This window comes from Fusarium poae, chromosome 1 (genome assembly GCF_019609905.1).
Source record: "Fusarium poae strain DAOMC 252244 chromosome 1, whole genome shotgun sequence".
Taxonomy (NCBI): domain Eukaryota; kingdom Fungi; phylum Ascomycota; class Sordariomycetes; order Hypocreales; family Nectriaceae; genus Fusarium; species Fusarium poae.
Genome location: NC_058399.1, coordinates 4,367,709 through 4,384,397, shown reverse-complemented (window position 1 = coordinate 4,384,397; position 16,689 = coordinate 4,367,709). Strand labels below are relative to the sequence as shown.

The window sequence follows — 16,689 nt, the reverse complement described above, 5'->3', positions numbered from 1 at the left end:
CCTCTTGATCATCATTTCATATTGGCATCTACTCCATTCGTTCCTCCTCCTCCCAGTCCCTGTCCTTGTGAGGTGCTCCCGCTACGCCCGCCCATCGACGAGGACTGTTCAGGGGACGATTGATCTCCCCCGGAGCCATATATCTGGAAACTTTGGTCGGCTCCCCAATTGGCCATCTGCGTATAATTCTCGAAGGCATTCTACCTTAAAGTTAGAACATCTTCCTCTCTAGTTGTACAATGAGGACACTTACCCAGTCAAAGTTGGCGGCCATGTCCATCCCAGAATTATTGCTGGCCCCCAGATTGCCGAACATGGACGAGAAAGGAGAAGCTGGGCCAGCCCCTGCGAAGCCATCTGTCTGAAAATCTATACCTTCGGGGCCAGGCATGCCGAAATCCATACCCATGAATGCCGCTGGATTAGGCGTAGAGAAGGGGTTGGCTGTCGCGTTGAACTCTGGGAGGCTGTTGGGTGAAACAAAACCGGGAGCCATAGGCGGCGATATGTCAGCTCCAAGACCTGGCATCAAGCCGGGCATTGGAGATGGCACGCCTGGCATATCTGCGTTACTCGAGGTAGGATCTTTGATCTTTTCCAGCATAATATCGATGACTTTGGCTGCCTTGAACGCTTCCATAGACGTGTCGGCGAGCGTGTTCCAAATCTTCCTCGCGGTTTCGAGACTACCAATCATCTTTGATCGCTGGTCGTCGTTCCACATTGCAGCGCCCTCGTCGTCTTGACGAACCGAGGACTGCGCGGCGATGTTGTCAAAGTGTAGATCAAGAATAACCAGCATGGCAGGCAGGGTAAAGTCCTTGGTGGCAATGGATTTGACAAACCAACCCACTGACCGCAACCTCCCATTAGACTGCGACTCCCGGTGCAGAACCGCGAGGTGGTCAAGGGCTGTCAACGACGCCTCGATTGCGGCCCTTCGAGAGTGCGCGTATCTCGGGCTTTGCCTTGCCCTAGGAAGATACTTACGGTGTAATAGACAGAGAATCTTTTGGTAGAGGATATCGACATTGAACCTGGCGATGATTAATGTCACTGGGTCATGAGACCCTTCCAGAGTTGTCAATTTCAAGTGTGGAGGCAACTCTTGCATGATTTGACGCAACTTAGCATCAAAACGGATAACCTCATCGTAAGGCACATGCTTGCCCACTTGACCCGTCGATTGGAGGATATTCCCAAGCTCGTTACACAGTCTCGACTTGGCAATCATGTACGCTATTGGAGTGGCTACCGTGGATGGCCGGGAAGGCGGCAATTCCTTGATGTCGGGGTAAAATTCGTCGTCGAAGATGTTGTTGGGTAATTGAGTGTCGCAATCATTCTCATAAATCATGCTGGGTAGAGACACTTGGTGGGAGAAGATGACATCCGACATTCTCACAAGAGCCCACGTTCGCCGTCTCATTTCCTACAACGGTCAGTGAGCAAATCATTCTATTCCATCTGCGCGTCTAATTGGATGGAACCTACAGCTTGAAATGGTGTAATTGTCGGGAACCACTTGGCGTCTCGATGATAGCCCATTCGAAAGGCGATTCGAACAATCAAGGAGACAATCAACCATAGACCCAAGTCGGCATCCCATCTGGACGAATATTCCCCAAATACATAGAGAATCATGGTCTCAACTGTATACTCGTTGGGCTTTGTATAATCTGATTTGACGAGACACTGTACTGTCCGCAGCCGATATTCATTTGCCAGCTCCAGGGTTCGGCCTCGCCACTCGGGAGGTTCATCGCCTACCTTGTGATAACTCAACATTGCCAGGCAGAGAACTGAGTAAAGCATACCAAGCCACATGATGGGCGTCTTGTTAGGATCTTGCCAGTGATCTTTTAACTGCTGCTGGAAGGTTGGTCCGTGGATGATATTAACGGCATTATCCATAGAATTAAAATAACGACTGCAGAGCGTTAGGACAGCTGATTTGGGTGGGAGTTCTGCTCGTATTTCGATTTCAGATGCTGGCGTGGCCCCCAGCAGCAGCGTAGGTCCTTCTCGCGCAGCCTGGGGCTTGGATGATTTGACTCGCTCGTAACTCGACTCCAGCTCCTTTTTATGGGAAGTGAAGTAATTTTTCACTTCGGAGATATCGGCAAGGATGGTGTGCCAATGTTCCTGGCCAACGTATAATGATTTCCCCTTGTCTGTATCGACTTTGAGGAAACCCAAAGAAGTGGCCAGCCCGTCCTCCTCGTCACTGTTCTCCTCCTCGTCATACGTCATTGCATTTTCGTCCTCTCTCTCAACCTTTGCGGAAGACCCGCTGTCTGTGGCGGAACGTGTTGCCGCTCCAGCAGCTGCGGCGGACGCAGCATCTATGTTAGCACCTCCGTGCATGAGGGATAAAACTAGGCCTTCTAAACGGTCAATACGATTCTGCATGTCATCAGGACTTGAGTCTCCTTGACTTTGATTCTTCTTGCGAGAGACTGGTGTAGCGTAAGAGCAAGAGCTCGTGTTCATGCCCTCACGCTTTGTACAGTTGCTGCAAGGATGACTTCTGTCACATTTTCTACTGTGTGTTAGTGATAAGAATCTCATGGGAGGCTTGTCAAGCTCACAATCTGTCAGCACGGTTAGTAGAGAATACCAGCATACGTAGGTATCATAGGATCAAGACAAACGTACTTTCGTGTCCTACAAGGATAACAGCTGAGAGGAACACGGTTCCTCTTCCTCACAACACGAAACTGCTCCTCGGGAGAGCGGCCTCCCTGAGATGAGTTGGTCGAAGGAGGTGTTGGGGTCATTCTGAACAAGGGGAAACGAGACGATATGTCTCGATGGATGAGGTGGGGGATCTGGTCTCGTGTCGGAGAAACAAGAGATCTGAGACAAGACTTGTTCAGGTCGAGGGAGCACCAGCACCAATATATCGAGGCTCAAGCGGTTGATTGCACGAGAGAGAGAGTAGGCTATTATGAATGGCTGGATAACAGAACACTGCCGCAACTACGGCAACCCGGTCAGGGAAGACTGTCGTCGTCTGACCAGAATAGACCGGACCGGGACTTGCGGCTCCAAGATTCAGTCAAACACCGGGATGGGCCAATGTTGATGGCCGAACAGAAAGTCCAGTCCAATGTAACTGGAGCCGTTTCGCACCAATTAAGCTCCTATGGTAGGAACCTGGAGGTGGCGTCGGTCAAGTCAAGTCCGACACGTCCGCGCCGCCTTAGAGCTACAGAGTAAGGCAAAGAGTAGGTTGGTAGGTAGGTAGGTACACGCAGGATGGAATAGCACGGTATGGAACAGCCTTCTTCCCCAGTGCAGTACAGTACAAGACAGTGATATCTTAGATAGGACGGCGGCAATCCGTGTAGAGTTCGGGGGCTAAAGAAACTCCCAAGTTGTGGTGCGGTCAGCTCTTTCTTTCTCCCCCGATGCTGAGCGAGACGGGAATCGCTGTATACGACTGCGACTAGCGAAAAAAAAAAGCGCGAGTCTCTCTATTGGGGGAGACGGGCAGCGAGAGGCGAAAAATACAGAGAGAAGCGAGGGGCTATAGTAAGGCAGAATGGCGGGATGTTTTGGGGCCAGGGTTCCTCACTAATGGACGTAAGCTCAGTCAGCAGAGAGCAGATGACGAGGGACAGACGACGAATCCCAACCACAGGAGGTCAAAATATTTGACAATAAAGGCGTAGTGCAGTAATGCAGATGATTTCGGGGCCTCCGAGTGCCTCAATTCTATTATAGAAAAAAAAAGGAGAAGGTCTCTGAGTCAAAAGATGAAAGAAAATGGGCTAGCTAGGAGGTAGTAATACCTTAGTAGATATTGATTGAACGAACCCAAGTCTGAATTTGTGGTATAAACGTCAGCATCAGCCTTATTAACCCGTAGACGGGATCAGAGGAGCTACCTAGAGCACTGATGCCCCTACTCGAGCATGTACCTGTTGTAATAATTAGGCACCATGGTTGGGCCAAGGTTTGCGTACTCCTCACCAACATGCATTGGGATTAGACGATATACCTGCTAATCATGGTGGGGTTGGTTGTATAGATGAGGAAACTCATGTTTTTCGCTCCTTTGCCTTCTGCTCTCATGAATAGATCCAACAGTCCAAACCCCGCCTCTACATATCCTACGATAGACCGTAGCCCTGTTATTCAAAGAGCTTCTACTTTCGTTGCTGGACTGGGTATAGTGACCGATGGCGTTAGCCATTTGCAGTCTCGTCATTCAACGGGCGTAAAACAAGTTCCTCTACCAAAAGAACTACTGCTACAAGAGCCGAAAATCTGCAAAAAGGCAGGTATACTTCGTATCTATCTCTATAGCTCTAGCCTGTTGGCCTGTGACTCATTCTTTTTCTCGCTCATCATATGGATATTTCGGACTTCGGAGCTGGAGCTTGATTATCACCGATATTTGTCATATTCAGCCACTCCACCCTTTTTTACTTCATGAATCGGGTCGCTCTATAATAGTTATCTGTCCAATAATATTTGTCTGTATATCTTCTCTGGTTTGTCGATCATTAGATTGTCAACAATCCAGACCTTGGGTTTTATGACAATGCTGGGGTGCACAAGTGTTAACTTACATGCAAAGACTACAACACATCAGAAGCCAGAGCGAGAAGAGTGCGATTGATGTGCGGTAGACTCATTATATTGCTCGCCTTTTCTACATTTGTTACTTATCGTGCCTTCCATTATCTCTGATACCTATTCCACGCAGCTCGCTACTCGCCACAGCATATTCGATGAGGTTTGAGGGCTGTAATTCAGATCGTTCGTCGATAGCCGATACTTCCATACGGGGGGTATGCTCAAACCTCATCGCCTCTATTTGAATAGCCATGGTATTCTTGAACAATTCCTGTTCACCAGCCAACACCCAAGCCTCCCCAGAACTTCGAATTTTCTTGTGGCTATACACCCATAAACCGCCCTCCAATCCATCGCCCTCAGAAATGGATACTCGACGTCGCGCCGCTGAACGTCGCCACTTGAAGGGCCAAAGTCTACTAATAGCTAGGCAGCACGGCATTCGAAAACAACTGACTGCAGGGCCACATTCACGCATGCAAACAGAACGTGCATCATCAATCTCATTGCAATGCATATATTCCGTTTCAAGGCGCTGCTGGAGCGCTCACGCTGTACTTGGTAAGAAATTCGGCATCGTTGCTCATCTCCTCTTTGACCTGGGGATTTGTCAGCATGAGGTTAAAAGCCCTACATCAAGCAAAACTTACAATATCCAAGCCGCCAACAAGCTCACCATCAATCCAAAGTTGAGGGTATGTTGGCCAATCCGCAAACTCCTTGAGTCCCTGTCGGACCTCGTCGTCGGCAAGAATGTTGAAGAATCCATACTTGACTGAGTTGTCGCGTAGCAAACCAACCAGCTGCCTAGAAAAACCGCACTGAGGTGAACTGGGCGTGCCCTTCATAAAGAGCATGACAGGTGCGGCCTTGACAAGGTCTCCGAGACGCTTGAAAAGCTCCTCTTTCTTCTTCTCTGGGTCCTGCTCCTCCTCGGCGACAGCATCGTTCGCACCAACACCATTAGGGCCGCTTGCTGCGGCGTTTTCGCCCGACTGCTTCGCCTGTGTTTCGATCGCCGTGCGCACCTTGACAGCACTACTGCCACTGACTGTCTCTACAACCTGGCCATTCCTCAAAAGAACGAGGAAGGGGACAGCAGTAACATCGTAGGTCTCGCTGAGGTCGCTCAACTCCTCTGCGTTGATAGATACCCACTTAGTGGTAGGAGGCTCAGTGTCTGGGTATTCGGAAGCGAGTGTCGACAGGACGGTAGCCATTTGCGCGCATGGCGCAGCCCAAGGAGCGTGGAACGATACGACGACGAGGGTAGTGGGGGGGACAGAGGCGAGCATCTGCTCCCACTCAGGGATGCTGGTGATTTCTGTGATGGTCGGCATTTCTGTTGGTTATTGAATGGTGCTGCCAGGGTTTCGATCTGATAAGAAGGAAGAAGAGAAAAGAGAGACAGAAACAGTAGTTCTGAGGTTGGTATAGTCTGCGTTTGGTAGAAATTGGCGTAGATCCGCGCGCGACTGGGGGGGCAAAGTTCGTCTCTCTCAAAGTTTGGCGGGGTATTGTGATACTGGTAGAAGAGGGAGGGGCAACAATTGATGCAAATGGAAAATTGGCCAATGTTGCGTCATTTCGTTTGGCTTCCATTCAATTTTCCATCGTTCGCTGTCGGTCGGCTCGGCGTGGACAGCGACGGCAGTACTCCGCTGCCGGAGGCCGGATAGATGCATCCGACTCAATAAGTGAATTGGCATCTGTCATGCTGACATCTAACCTTTTATTGGGAATTCACATCGCTATAACCAAATTGGAGATGCTGCCCGCCTACGACTACTGGGTACCATCTGCTAAGGTACCTCCTAAACTCCAGCATTGGATCAGACATGTGGAGGGGAGGGGAACAAGCAGTGCAGTACCTAACTAGAGATAGAGTACAGCTCATACCTACAGCATGAACAGCACAGCTCAACCCCGCTCAATCCACCATAGACCAGCTAGATCCTAGACCGCCCCAAAGTTGGGCATCTCCAAGCTTTCTAGACTATGGTGCCTGGGCCTGGGTGCACACGAAAGCTAGGTAGGTACCTACCTACCTGCGGGCATCATCAGCCACACACTCAAAGTAACCCACTTTCTGTTGTACCCAAACTTCCCACCGTCTTCTGGCTTGCTCTCAGCTTCTAACTCCCTACCTGCCTACTACTAACCTATTTTCGACTTCTGCTTCTCCTGAACCCTGAAAAGACGAGGCGAGACCACCCACTGTACAGCAATTCCTTTACCTAAATTAGGTGACGCTGGGCGATACCAAGCTATTTAGGCCTAAACCCATCTCCGGCTACGCCTCCGGAACTTATATCCTGTGGAGCTGCCACCGCAACAATAGCAACGGTGTCAACGTCACCCCCCAACCCCCGTCATCAAACCTGACCTTCGTCAGCTTCGTCTCTCCTTATCCTTCTTTACCCATTCCTTTCTTGACTTTGAATTGTCATCTCTCAAAGCTCCCTCAAGATGGCGTCCCTCAATCTCTCCATAAACGGCCCGTCCATCAAGAGCAGCTACAATGGCGTCGTTAACGGTCCCCCGCCATCCTCCGACTCTCCCACCTATGCTCATTGGGCACTCTTCTCAGTCCAGGCCCCTCTTATGAGTGCTTTCCAAGACAGCAGTGCCAAGGAGAGCATTCTCAAGGTCCAAAGCACAGGCGGTATGGAAGACATGATAGTATCTCTTGGAACGACCACATGCTAACACGTACAACAGATGGCGAGCTTGCAGACCTGATCGAGGACTTCAGCGAAGGCCGAATTCAATTCGCTTTTGCCAGAGTCAAGGACCCTAACAGCGGCCTCCCCAAGAGCATACTGATCGCATGGTGCGGAGAGGGTGTTCCCGAACGAACCAAGGGCTATTTCACCAGCCATCTTGCCGCGGTTTCAAAGGTCCTCCACGGATACCATGTTCAGATTACCGCTCGTTCCGACAGAGATCTTGAGGTTGACTCCATCATGCAAAAGGTGGCCGATGCTTCAGGCGCCAAGTACTCGGCCGGTAGCTCTGACGGTCCTCGTTCCAGCGCTCCTCCTCCTGTCAAGACAAAGCCTGTCTTCACCCCCACCACATCCAGCCGAGCCAACCCCATTGTCGCGGCTCGATCCAAGAAGGATGAGAACGTGGACGAAGATGGCTGGGGTACTGACGCTCCTCCCGTCACAAGGACTCAGATTGAAAAAGTCGAGTCCGCTTACAAACCCACAAAGGTCAATATTGCCGATCTCAGCAAACAACCGACCGCGACTACCAGTGGAAGTACCTCTATCAACCGTGATGAGACACCTGGCGATGTGGTTAAGGGCGGCTACCAACCCGTTGGCAAGGTCGACATCGCCGCTCTTCGCGCTCAGGCTCAGAAGGATAAGGACGACAGACCGACTCCGGTGAAGGGTTCTTACGAGCCTGTTGGAAAGGTCGACATTGCGGCAATCCGGGCACAGGCAAAGAAGCCCGCCGCTTCCGAAGAGCCCGAGGAGGGTGAGCCACGGCCCGTTTCCCAGCGCATGACTGCCTTCTCGCAACCGTCCCAATCTGAGCGCATGACATCGCTCCCCAAACCTAAAGTTGCCAACAAATTTGGAGGTGCAGCAAGCTTTTCAGGTACCAAGGCTCCCACACCTGGTGGCTTGGGCTTTGGAGCTCCTGCTCCTGAGAAATCCGCCCCTATCGGTGCTGCGAGCCGCACGTTTGCGGACCAAGGTGGAAAGACTCCAGCCCAGCTGTGGGCTGAGCGAAAGGCTAGGGAGAGGGGAGAATCTGTCGGTAGCAACAACGCTCCGGCTTCGACTGAAAGTGCTTCTCCCGTCCAGCCTCAAAAGAGCGGAAATGAGTGGAAGAGTGGATACGCTGGTAAGAGCTGGGCTCCTGTTCAGACTGGAGATTATGGAAGGGGTATTCCTGGACAGATAAGTCAAGAGAACACGGGCGAACAGGCGGACACGCCAGCATCACCATCGGGGGTGTCTGCTCTGCGAGACAGATTCAAGGACACTATGCCCATCAGTGCTGGAGCTCCTCCCCCTCCTGCAGCCCGTCCTGCACCGGAAGACGATTCACCACCGCCACCAGTTCCTGGTGATTCCCGGCCTTCTGGGGGCTTTGCTCTCCCTGGTCTGCCCAACCGACCCATGCCCAAAGATGAGCAGTCGGATGACGAGCGGGAGGACCCCTCAGCCTACGAGACAGCAGCAGAACGGGGACGATCCCCTTCACCCCCTCGCGTCGCTGTCCCTGTCAGCCGTGGACCCGAGCCTGACATTGGCACCCATCCTGAGCAGCGTGCTCCTCCTCCGCTCCCCCCTAGCCAAATCGATGTGCCCAAAGAGTCAGAACTTGCTGATGACAAAGAAGTTTCCACAACGGCCCGCTTCGCTGGTGGCGCAGCTGCCGGTGTTGCTGTAGGAGCTGCTGCTGGTGTTGGAGTCGCTGCCGCCGCTGGTGCTTTCGATCGTGAGCCCAGCCCCGAACCCCAGCATGAACCCGAGCCCGAGCCTGAACGCGCTCCTTCACCTGCTCCTCAACCCGCTGCTCAGTCAGCCCAAGAGACTCAGGGCGGTTACCGTGCTGTGATTCAGTACGACTACGAGAAGGCCGAGGACAATGAGATCGAACTGGTTGAGGGTGACATCGTCACCAACATTGAGATGGTGGATGAGGATTGGTGGATGGGCACCAACTCCCGAGGCGAGAGTGGTCTCTTCCCTAGTAACTACGTCGAGTTGATCGGAGACGACGAGACTGAGCAACCGGCTTCTGCTGCGGCACCACCTCCTCCCCCTGTCCCTGCGGCCGAGCCCGAGCCCGAGCCTCAGCCCCAGGCTCCCGCCGCTGCTCAGGCAGATGCCGGTCACACGGCCGTTGCCCTTTACGATTATGAGGCTGCGGAAGATAACGGTAAGAATAACTACCCAAAATTGGTCATGAACTATTACTAACTATGGCTTGTAGAACTAAGCTTCCCCGAAGACGCCACAATTACCAACCTGGAGTTCCCTGACGAGGATTGGTGGTTTGGTCAATATAACGGCCAGACTGGCCTGTTCCCGGCCAACTACGTCCAGCTTAACCAGTAAAGCGAACTCTTTTTTTTATAGCAATGGTTGAGCGCATTGATTGGGTTCAGCTTACAAAACTTGACAGTAGATACGACTTGACGCAATCAGCTGGCGTACAGATTCAACAGATGATTCATTGTTCTATATCCATATAAATTGGATTTTCATCAAAATCTCGATTGCGTTTACAGTTGATTTGTGATATATTTGTTTGCATGCATTAGTAAATCACACACAGCCGACAATCGGCCTTGTGGAATATCGACCATTCACCTATCACGGCCATGGGCTCTCATATCCGCCATCCATTTTCATATCGATGCATATTACAGAATCCAACAAACAGGGTGTTCATAACGGCATTTTCAATTTCAGTAAATAAGAGTCGTTTATTTTTGGTTCATTCTTGGTCTTAACTCTTTTAGAGTAGACCTATCAAACGTATCGTAAAAATCGTATCCAGGGTGATCGATGTTGGACGCTCAGCAGAGACAATCACAACATTCCATGCTAAAAAAGAAAAGAAAAAAGAAAGTCCTGTTAGTAACGTGTATAACTTCAACATGGGCAGCGCGCAACGCCGAATTGGTGCTAGCGAGCAGCACTGATGACGCCAATGATTATTGTCAATAACTTACCAGCATTCACATCCTTCTTCAGCAACACAGCAGCAGCACAGAGCTGCTAGGCAACCTGCCAGGCAACCGCCGCCGCCTCCCTTTCCACCACTCTGCTGAGGGGGTGCTTGTTGATATTGCATAGGAGCTTGGCCTTGAGGTGGGCCATAGTATTGTCCTTGTGGAGGACCGTATTGTCCTTGAGGAGGACCGTACTGGCCTTGGGGAGGGCCGTACTGGCCTTGAGGGGGGCCGTAGGACTGTTGAAAAGAACAATTAGCAACTGCGACTGAGTTTGAGGGATTGCGCCTGGATGGCATACAGGTTGAGGTTGCTGGGGGTAGCCGCCGCCGCCACCGCCGCCGCCGTAGTAATCTTGAGCAGACATGATTATCAAAAGAAAGAGCTGTTGTTGATGCGATTGGGATGCGCTGAATGTCGTGGTCAACGGTTCTATAGGGAAGAAGGTGAGATAACCGCCCGCAGTGGAAAGAAAAGAAGGGAAAGGCGTTGGATGAGAGGAGAAAGCGTGTTGCGCCCGCGAAATGTTATGTAGGTCTGTAGAAGAATGAGGTCACGGGCGACGGAGCTAGACTGCAACAACAGCCACACAAGACCAAATCATCCAATCAAGGAATTTCCAAGGATGTTGCGAAAAGCTGTACATATGTACAATGCTGCAAGCACCTCCTGCGCTAAGGGTCTTTCTGCGGGGAGTCCGTCCTCGAAGGTCGGTAAGACGGCAACTCAATGAGAGACATCGCTGTTCGCAGTACGAAATACATGGAAGGATATTAGGTAGGTAGGTAGCCGGTAGGTACATGAATGCACTAGGGCAATGATAATCAATCAATTGATGCTACCTATTTTTAATGAAGTGAAGCATCGCAATCTTCGTGGCCAGCCACAGCCTCAGTAGCGTTCCATGGACCATGTCTCGCTCGATAGCTGTATTTTCAACTAGGTAGGTAGGTACTAAGCTGCAAGTCATGCCGAGTTCTTGCCTCGACATACGCGTAAACTGCGCCCGGATCGTCCGTGCCGTTCTTACCGAGAAAGAGCCACTTCCTCGACCGCCACTTTAACTTTCAATGATACCTCTAGGTTAGTAGTTAGGTAGGTACTACTTATTGACTGGCCTCAGGGACTCTATGAGGAGATGATTTTCGGGTCGGTTATACGAGCTGAATTCAGCTTCTCTACAGTTTACCTCAATACCACGAGTTTCCCGCTACCCCTGCTTGTTAGACTATTTTAACCAAGGGTTAGTTAGCGGACATAGCCATGGGTTAACACATATCAAAGTCACGTGTATCCCTGAGAGGCAACGTCAGGTATTGAATTCTACCAGAAGTGAGATATGCCTTGCCTTAACCTAAACTGACTCACAACAGCGATTCCATCTTTCCTATATGAATCTAAAGCTCACGCCAATTCAAGGACCGTCATGGAATCAACACCAGCGAAATATCTGCTTTTGTGACTCAACACCGAAAGGTAACACAAGGTGACCAAATAAACCAAGTATTCTTTTTTATTCCAGACCGCCACTGCAACTAAGTACAGTACCCTTGAAAATGAAGGATCCGATAGAGATTGCATCCACTGCTTCAAATCATTAGAGCATGGGACTATCTGCAACTCTCGTTCCTCTTGTCCCGCAACCCCTGGTCTTGAAACTACCAAATATGCACAACGTGAAATGCTTGTCTTCGAGTCTATCTACTCTATTGCTCCTCCTCGCCCTGGGGCTCCTCAGCCTCCTCCTCCTCCTCCTCATCGTCGAAGCTGCCGGTGGGCACCTCATACAATCGAAGAATGGACTTGTTGGGGTCCTTAACAAGGACGAACTTGGCGTCCTGACTGCCGCTGCTGAGGATCATGTCGGCAATAGTGCGGACAATACCCCAACCGTTGTTAAGGGACAGGTTCATCTGGTTGGCGAAGTCTCGGGGCTTCCAGCCGATAACGCCCAACACGACGTGCTTGTCGTTGGAACGAGGAGTCACACGAGAAACGAAACTGTGAAAATAGATTAGCTAGGATACTTATGCGGTGCCTGCAAAGGGACTCACCCAAGCTTCATGACGTCAGCGCTAGCGAGGATGCTCTGTACTGTCCATCGGGCGAGCTTGCAGCTGTTGTTCTTCATCTCGGTAGCAACAACAGCACCACGCTGAGTGACGAGCTTGCTTCGCCAGTCAAGAGCGCCACCGCTTCCCTGAGCCTTGCTGTCGAACTCGTTGAGGGCGTGGATGCTGATGTGCTGGTCCTCGCCGCTGATAGCGTTCTTTTGGACAGCGTCAACTTCTGTGCGAACAATAAGGTGAACGGGCTCCTCCTCGTTGGTGGACAGGTCGAAACGTCGGTACTTGTAGGCCTTACTGGCAGGGGGATCGGTGTCCTCGGAGGAGTTGTAGAAGGGGTTGCCGTGGGCCATGTTGACCTTTGAGGAGTCGTTCTCAACAACGACCTGGTTGGTGAAGTTATGGTTGATGTATGTAGCCTCCTCGGCGAGGGCGTTGGGCTGGTTGATGGTGTCCTTGCTGCCATCAGCGGCATCGAGAGGGGCGTCGGCAGCGTTCTCGTTGACTGTGACCATGTCAAGAGCGGCGTTATCACGCTTGTCGAGGAAGATCTTGTTGCCCTGTCGAGAGATGACAATATCCCAGGGGTAAACGGATCGAGGGGAGCACATGAGCATGGAGAGAATGCTGTCGGTAGCGAAGATGGTGGCCTCGTCCTTCTCGGCAAGCTCCTGGATGACGGGATCGGATGAGGTAGTGACATTGTAGGCAGCGCGGTCGATGGGGGTGAGCTTCTTCTCAGCACCCTTGACGGGCTGCTTGTCGTAAGAGCGGTCGTAGTGGTACAGGAAACCGTAGTCGTCGATGTCCTCACCCTCGTCGGTGTCGAGGTTCAGCTTAGCCAGACGGTTGAAGTCGATCTCCTCGAGCAACTTCCACTCAGCCTTGACGTTGATACTGGCATCGCGGTTGCGAGCAGGCTTGTCATAATCCTTCCAGCCGAAGCGACGACCTCCACGACCAGCGTTGTTGCGGCCACCTCGGTCGTAGCCTTGCCGGCCAGCAGTGTTGGCACCGCCCCTCTGGAGTGTGGTTCGTCCGCCTCGGGCACCAGCCTGGCCTCCACGCTGGCCACGGCCACGAGTGAAGACGGCGCCGCGACCGTATCTTGACTTTGTCGAATCTCGTACGTTGCTAACGACGGAGAAGGTAGACTCGTCCTCGGCGGGAGGTGCGTTAAAGGTGACAGCGTGGCTGGAGCCGTAGACTTGTTGGTCTGCGTAGGAAATTCAAATAAGCCAAGAGTCCACCAAAGAAATGACAAAAGGTCTTTCCTTCTCAAAAACGAAAGAAAACCATTATATAGCGTAGCTTACCTCGGAAGTTTCTGTTGAACTGTGCCCGTCCACCACGATCTCTATCCTTGCCCTCAGCGGTCCAGTCGGCCATGCGTCCCAGCTTGTCTCCCTTGGAGAAGGGCGCATAGGGCACGCCGTTGAGGGTAGTCTCCAAGGTGACTGAGGGACCCCAGCCGTCACCGGCGGGGCAGCTCTCGCAGATCTTGATGTAGTCGAGGGAATCCGTCATTTTGAACGATCTATATGATTTCTGTGCGCGTTCGGTTGCGCTTGGGAAGAAATCAAAGGTATTCGGCGTCGGGATCGGAGGCGGGGGATGCGTCAATCAACCTCTCGCTTCACAGGCGATGCTAGAATTTGGACATACACGATGAATTTGTGGTGGGGTGGAGTGGGCCGTGAAAAAAAACCAAGCCCCGCGTAGTTGATTGTGCGCTTTCAGCCACTCAGCCACAGATAACAGTGATGGCCTAGGGTAATCTGTCTGGTACATACTTGGGCCGCTGAACTATCATGAACTTATATGTGACCATACAAAGTTGAATGATATTATGTATAGATGTCGCAACGCGATAACGGCGTCCAGTTCTAAACATACTACCCAAATCATTCAATAAAGCTGAAATCAATACAACTACCAACGTTCAACACGTGTGCGACTTCGTTCACTCATACATCATGCCATCTTTGCCACTGAATACATTGTCAATTGCGTCGCGCACCTCAAACTCCTCCATTACAGCACCGAAGCTTCTACATGTTAGTACTGGTAACATGGTGCTGGCATTATCACTTACCCGTAGCATCTCACTTTGCGAACGAGGTCTTCGCTCAACTTTCGAAAGTCTGCCGCCTCAAGCTCATTCGCTCTTGGGTGCGACATGAGAATACCCCATGACATGATGGGAGTTACCTCTCCGTCAAGGTCGATGCTCTTACTGAGGTCTAAGAGGGTGGCTAAATCTGCCTTGGGGACTTCCCATGTTTTCTGGCTGGGTTCGCCATCCACGGGAATGTGTGCTTTACCAAAGGGTAAGCCTGGTCGCGATTCAGGGGATGGATCAGGCGGGCAGGATGCCATGAGCGCGTGCCCACAAGGCTCGCCCTCAGGTTCAGAGGCTCTCTCGACCATAAACTGAATATGTGTCATGCAGGGCCGCTCAAGACTACACGCAGTTAAAATCTGTTAGCCGGCTTGATCGATTAATTGCCTTGCCAATGCTCACCATGGCATAGGCCATTCGCGATATATCGCACAGAAGCATCACTGGGTATTTTTCGAGTGGGAGTTATCGTACGTTAAAACGAAATCAATGCCTGCCTGTTCCAACTCGGGATTTCCACGGTAAAGAGGCTGAGACATGCCATGTTGTTGTTGGCTGGGCATGAAGCCTTGGTTTGCGGCAGGAGGAAGGTGCATTGGTGAGCCAACCGACGGAGCGGTGGATTGTGAGGTTAGAGGAGAGGATCCCGTGTTGTTAGAGTCGAAGCCTCGACTGGTGGCACTCCCCGCCACATGTGGGCTGCTGTGTTGAAGCCCAGCTTGTACCAAGGTGTCCCGCAAGCGTTTGTTCTCATCAGCCAGTCTCTCCCTGTCCAGAGAAACATTACTGAAAACCTCCTTGAGGCGGAGGACTTCATCTTCTAGGGCCTTGATGTAGAGCTCTTTTCTCTCTCGGTGTGTTCTGGTAGATAAGATGTTATGTCAGAGTAAGGTCTTGCTTCAGTTGAGACGACGTACCGCTGGGCCTGACGATTCAATTCTTGACGACGAGTCAAAGCAGGTTTGCTATTGGGTTTGGGACCTCTCTTCTTGGGTGGATTTCCATCTGATTCTACGGATTAGCATTTTGAACAGGAATGTTCAAGTCCAGGTCAGGCGGGATCCATACCACGCGTTGTTCTCTTGTCGGTCAGACTCTTGTAGATTTCGGGGTCGAGGGCTGCTGTGTTATCGTCCTCTGAGCTTGCGATGATTCGGTCTGGTGATAGCGATGACGAGAAGGAGCGCTCAGTTGCGCCCGCAAGGTGGTTGTTGAAGACAGACATGACTGACTACTAGGCGCCTGCCTGCCGTACACCTATCTGTATCAGTGTTACGATGACTGGGCACAAGATAGGCCGGCAGTTATGAGGCCTTCCCGACGGATGAAAGTGTAAAGATGCAGAATGATGATATGCAAAAGTCAAGTCAAGAAGCTTATAGCGTGCCGCTCTTAGAAGCAGGACATGCTGGAGCTGCGAGTGTCGTCACTTTGCTCGTAGGCAATTCGGACCAGATAATTTGTGCAGGGCCCGATAATTAGGACGCGCCAAACTAGCGCAGCGCAGTGCACAGCCGCTGGTCTAGGTATGGGCAGGTGGTTAGTTTGCTGGAGGTAATGATTTGAGATAATTGTAGGGACAAGCCGGAGGCTGGTTGCTTCGTAAGACGGGAATGTCTGAAGGGCGCGATTCTAGACTAGAACCGGGGCAACTCAAATCATCAATGGATTAGTCAGGACTTGGGATGACTGTGTATGAGTCGTAACGACCGAATCGTGTCGCTCGATCTGCCGTCTAGAGTACTTTCTTTACATATTGTGCTATTGCGACGGAAACCACTAGTTGACTAATGTGATAAGTAAGATACCACGATACCGAAGTGAGCTGAAGCTGCAGTGGTTCGGAATGATGAATTGTTGGGTCACAACCATTGAACGCCTACAGTCCAAATTACCTCACATATCAGCTACCATGTATTTGACAAAGTCAACAACAATAAGAACAAGAATAAGAACGAAAAAGATTGTTAACATGTATCATAAGTTAGACAATTAGAAGAGTATCAACATGTGTTTTCTCATGCTATAAACTACCCTAATCATTGAATTTAAATTCTTGACCCAGTGCTCATGTCCGTAAACCGAGAAATGAGAACCAACTTTGATTTTGATAGTGGACGGCCCCACATTCTCCGCTTAGACCCCCCAAAAACCCCGATGCGGTTGTTAGTTCGGGTCTTGAGTAGATCCGCTGTCAGTCTCGGGCATTG

General features: G+C 51.2%; 6 protein-coding genes across 6 annotated transcripts; 1 reads left to right on the top strand and 5 right to left on the bottom strand.

The window, feature by feature from the left end:
• Positions 1–11: 11 nt before the first annotated feature.
• Positions 12–2,780, bottom strand: FPOAC1_001416 (uncharacterized protein; the record flags this gene model as incomplete). Its single annotated transcript, XM_044846020.1, has 4 exons — positions 12–200; positions 254–1,432; positions 1,495–2,542; positions 2,659–2,780. The coding sequence occupies 4 exons, from the start codon at positions 2,778–2,780 to the stop codon at positions 12–14; spliced, it is 2,538 nt and encodes an 845-aa protein (XP_044711936.1).
• A 2,334-nt stretch (positions 2,781–5,114) lies between these two features.
• FPOAC1_001415 (uncharacterized protein) lies at positions 5,115–5,927 on the bottom strand (the record flags this gene model as incomplete). The annotated part of the gene is made up of 2 exons (XM_044846019.1): positions 5,115–5,186; positions 5,238–5,927. The coding sequence occupies 2 exons, from the start codon at positions 5,925–5,927 to the stop codon at positions 5,115–5,117; spliced, it is 762 nt and encodes a 253-aa protein (XP_044711935.1).
• A 1,129-nt stretch (positions 5,928–7,056) lies between these two features.
• On the top strand, positions 7,057–9,671 carry FPOAC1_001414 (uncharacterized protein; the record flags this gene model as incomplete). The annotated part of the gene is made up of 3 exons (XM_044846018.1): positions 7,057–7,252; positions 7,309–9,492; positions 9,547–9,671. The coding sequence occupies 3 exons, from the start codon at positions 7,057–7,059 to the stop codon at positions 9,669–9,671; spliced, it is 2,505 nt and encodes an 834-aa protein (XP_044711934.1).
• Positions 9,672–10,287: 616 nt separating this feature from the next.
• FPOAC1_001413 (uncharacterized protein) lies at positions 10,288–10,658 on the bottom strand (the record flags this gene model as incomplete). Its single annotated transcript, XM_044846017.1, has 2 exons — positions 10,288–10,530; positions 10,593–10,658. 2 exons carry the CDS (start codon positions 10,656–10,658, stop codon positions 10,288–10,290), a joined length of 309 nt encoding a protein of 102 aa, XP_044711933.1.
• Positions 10,659–11,997: 1,339 nt separating this feature from the next.
• Positions 11,998–13,884, bottom strand: FPOAC1_001412 (uncharacterized protein; the record flags this gene model as incomplete). The annotated part of the gene is made up of 3 exons (XM_044846016.1): positions 11,998–12,292; positions 12,346–13,573; positions 13,674–13,884. 3 exons carry the CDS (start codon positions 13,882–13,884, stop codon positions 11,998–12,000), a joined length of 1,734 nt encoding a protein of 577 aa, XP_044711932.1.
• A 436-nt stretch (positions 13,885–14,320) lies between these two features.
• Positions 14,321–15,704, bottom strand: FPOAC1_001411 (uncharacterized protein; the record flags this gene model as incomplete). The annotated part of the gene is made up of 5 exons (XM_044846015.1): positions 14,321–14,405; positions 14,453–14,821; positions 14,954–15,340; positions 15,397–15,484; positions 15,548–15,704. 5 exons carry the CDS (start codon positions 15,702–15,704, stop codon positions 14,321–14,323), a joined length of 1,086 nt encoding a protein of 361 aa, XP_044711931.1.
• Between the last annotated feature and the right edge of the window lie 985 nt (positions 15,705–16,689).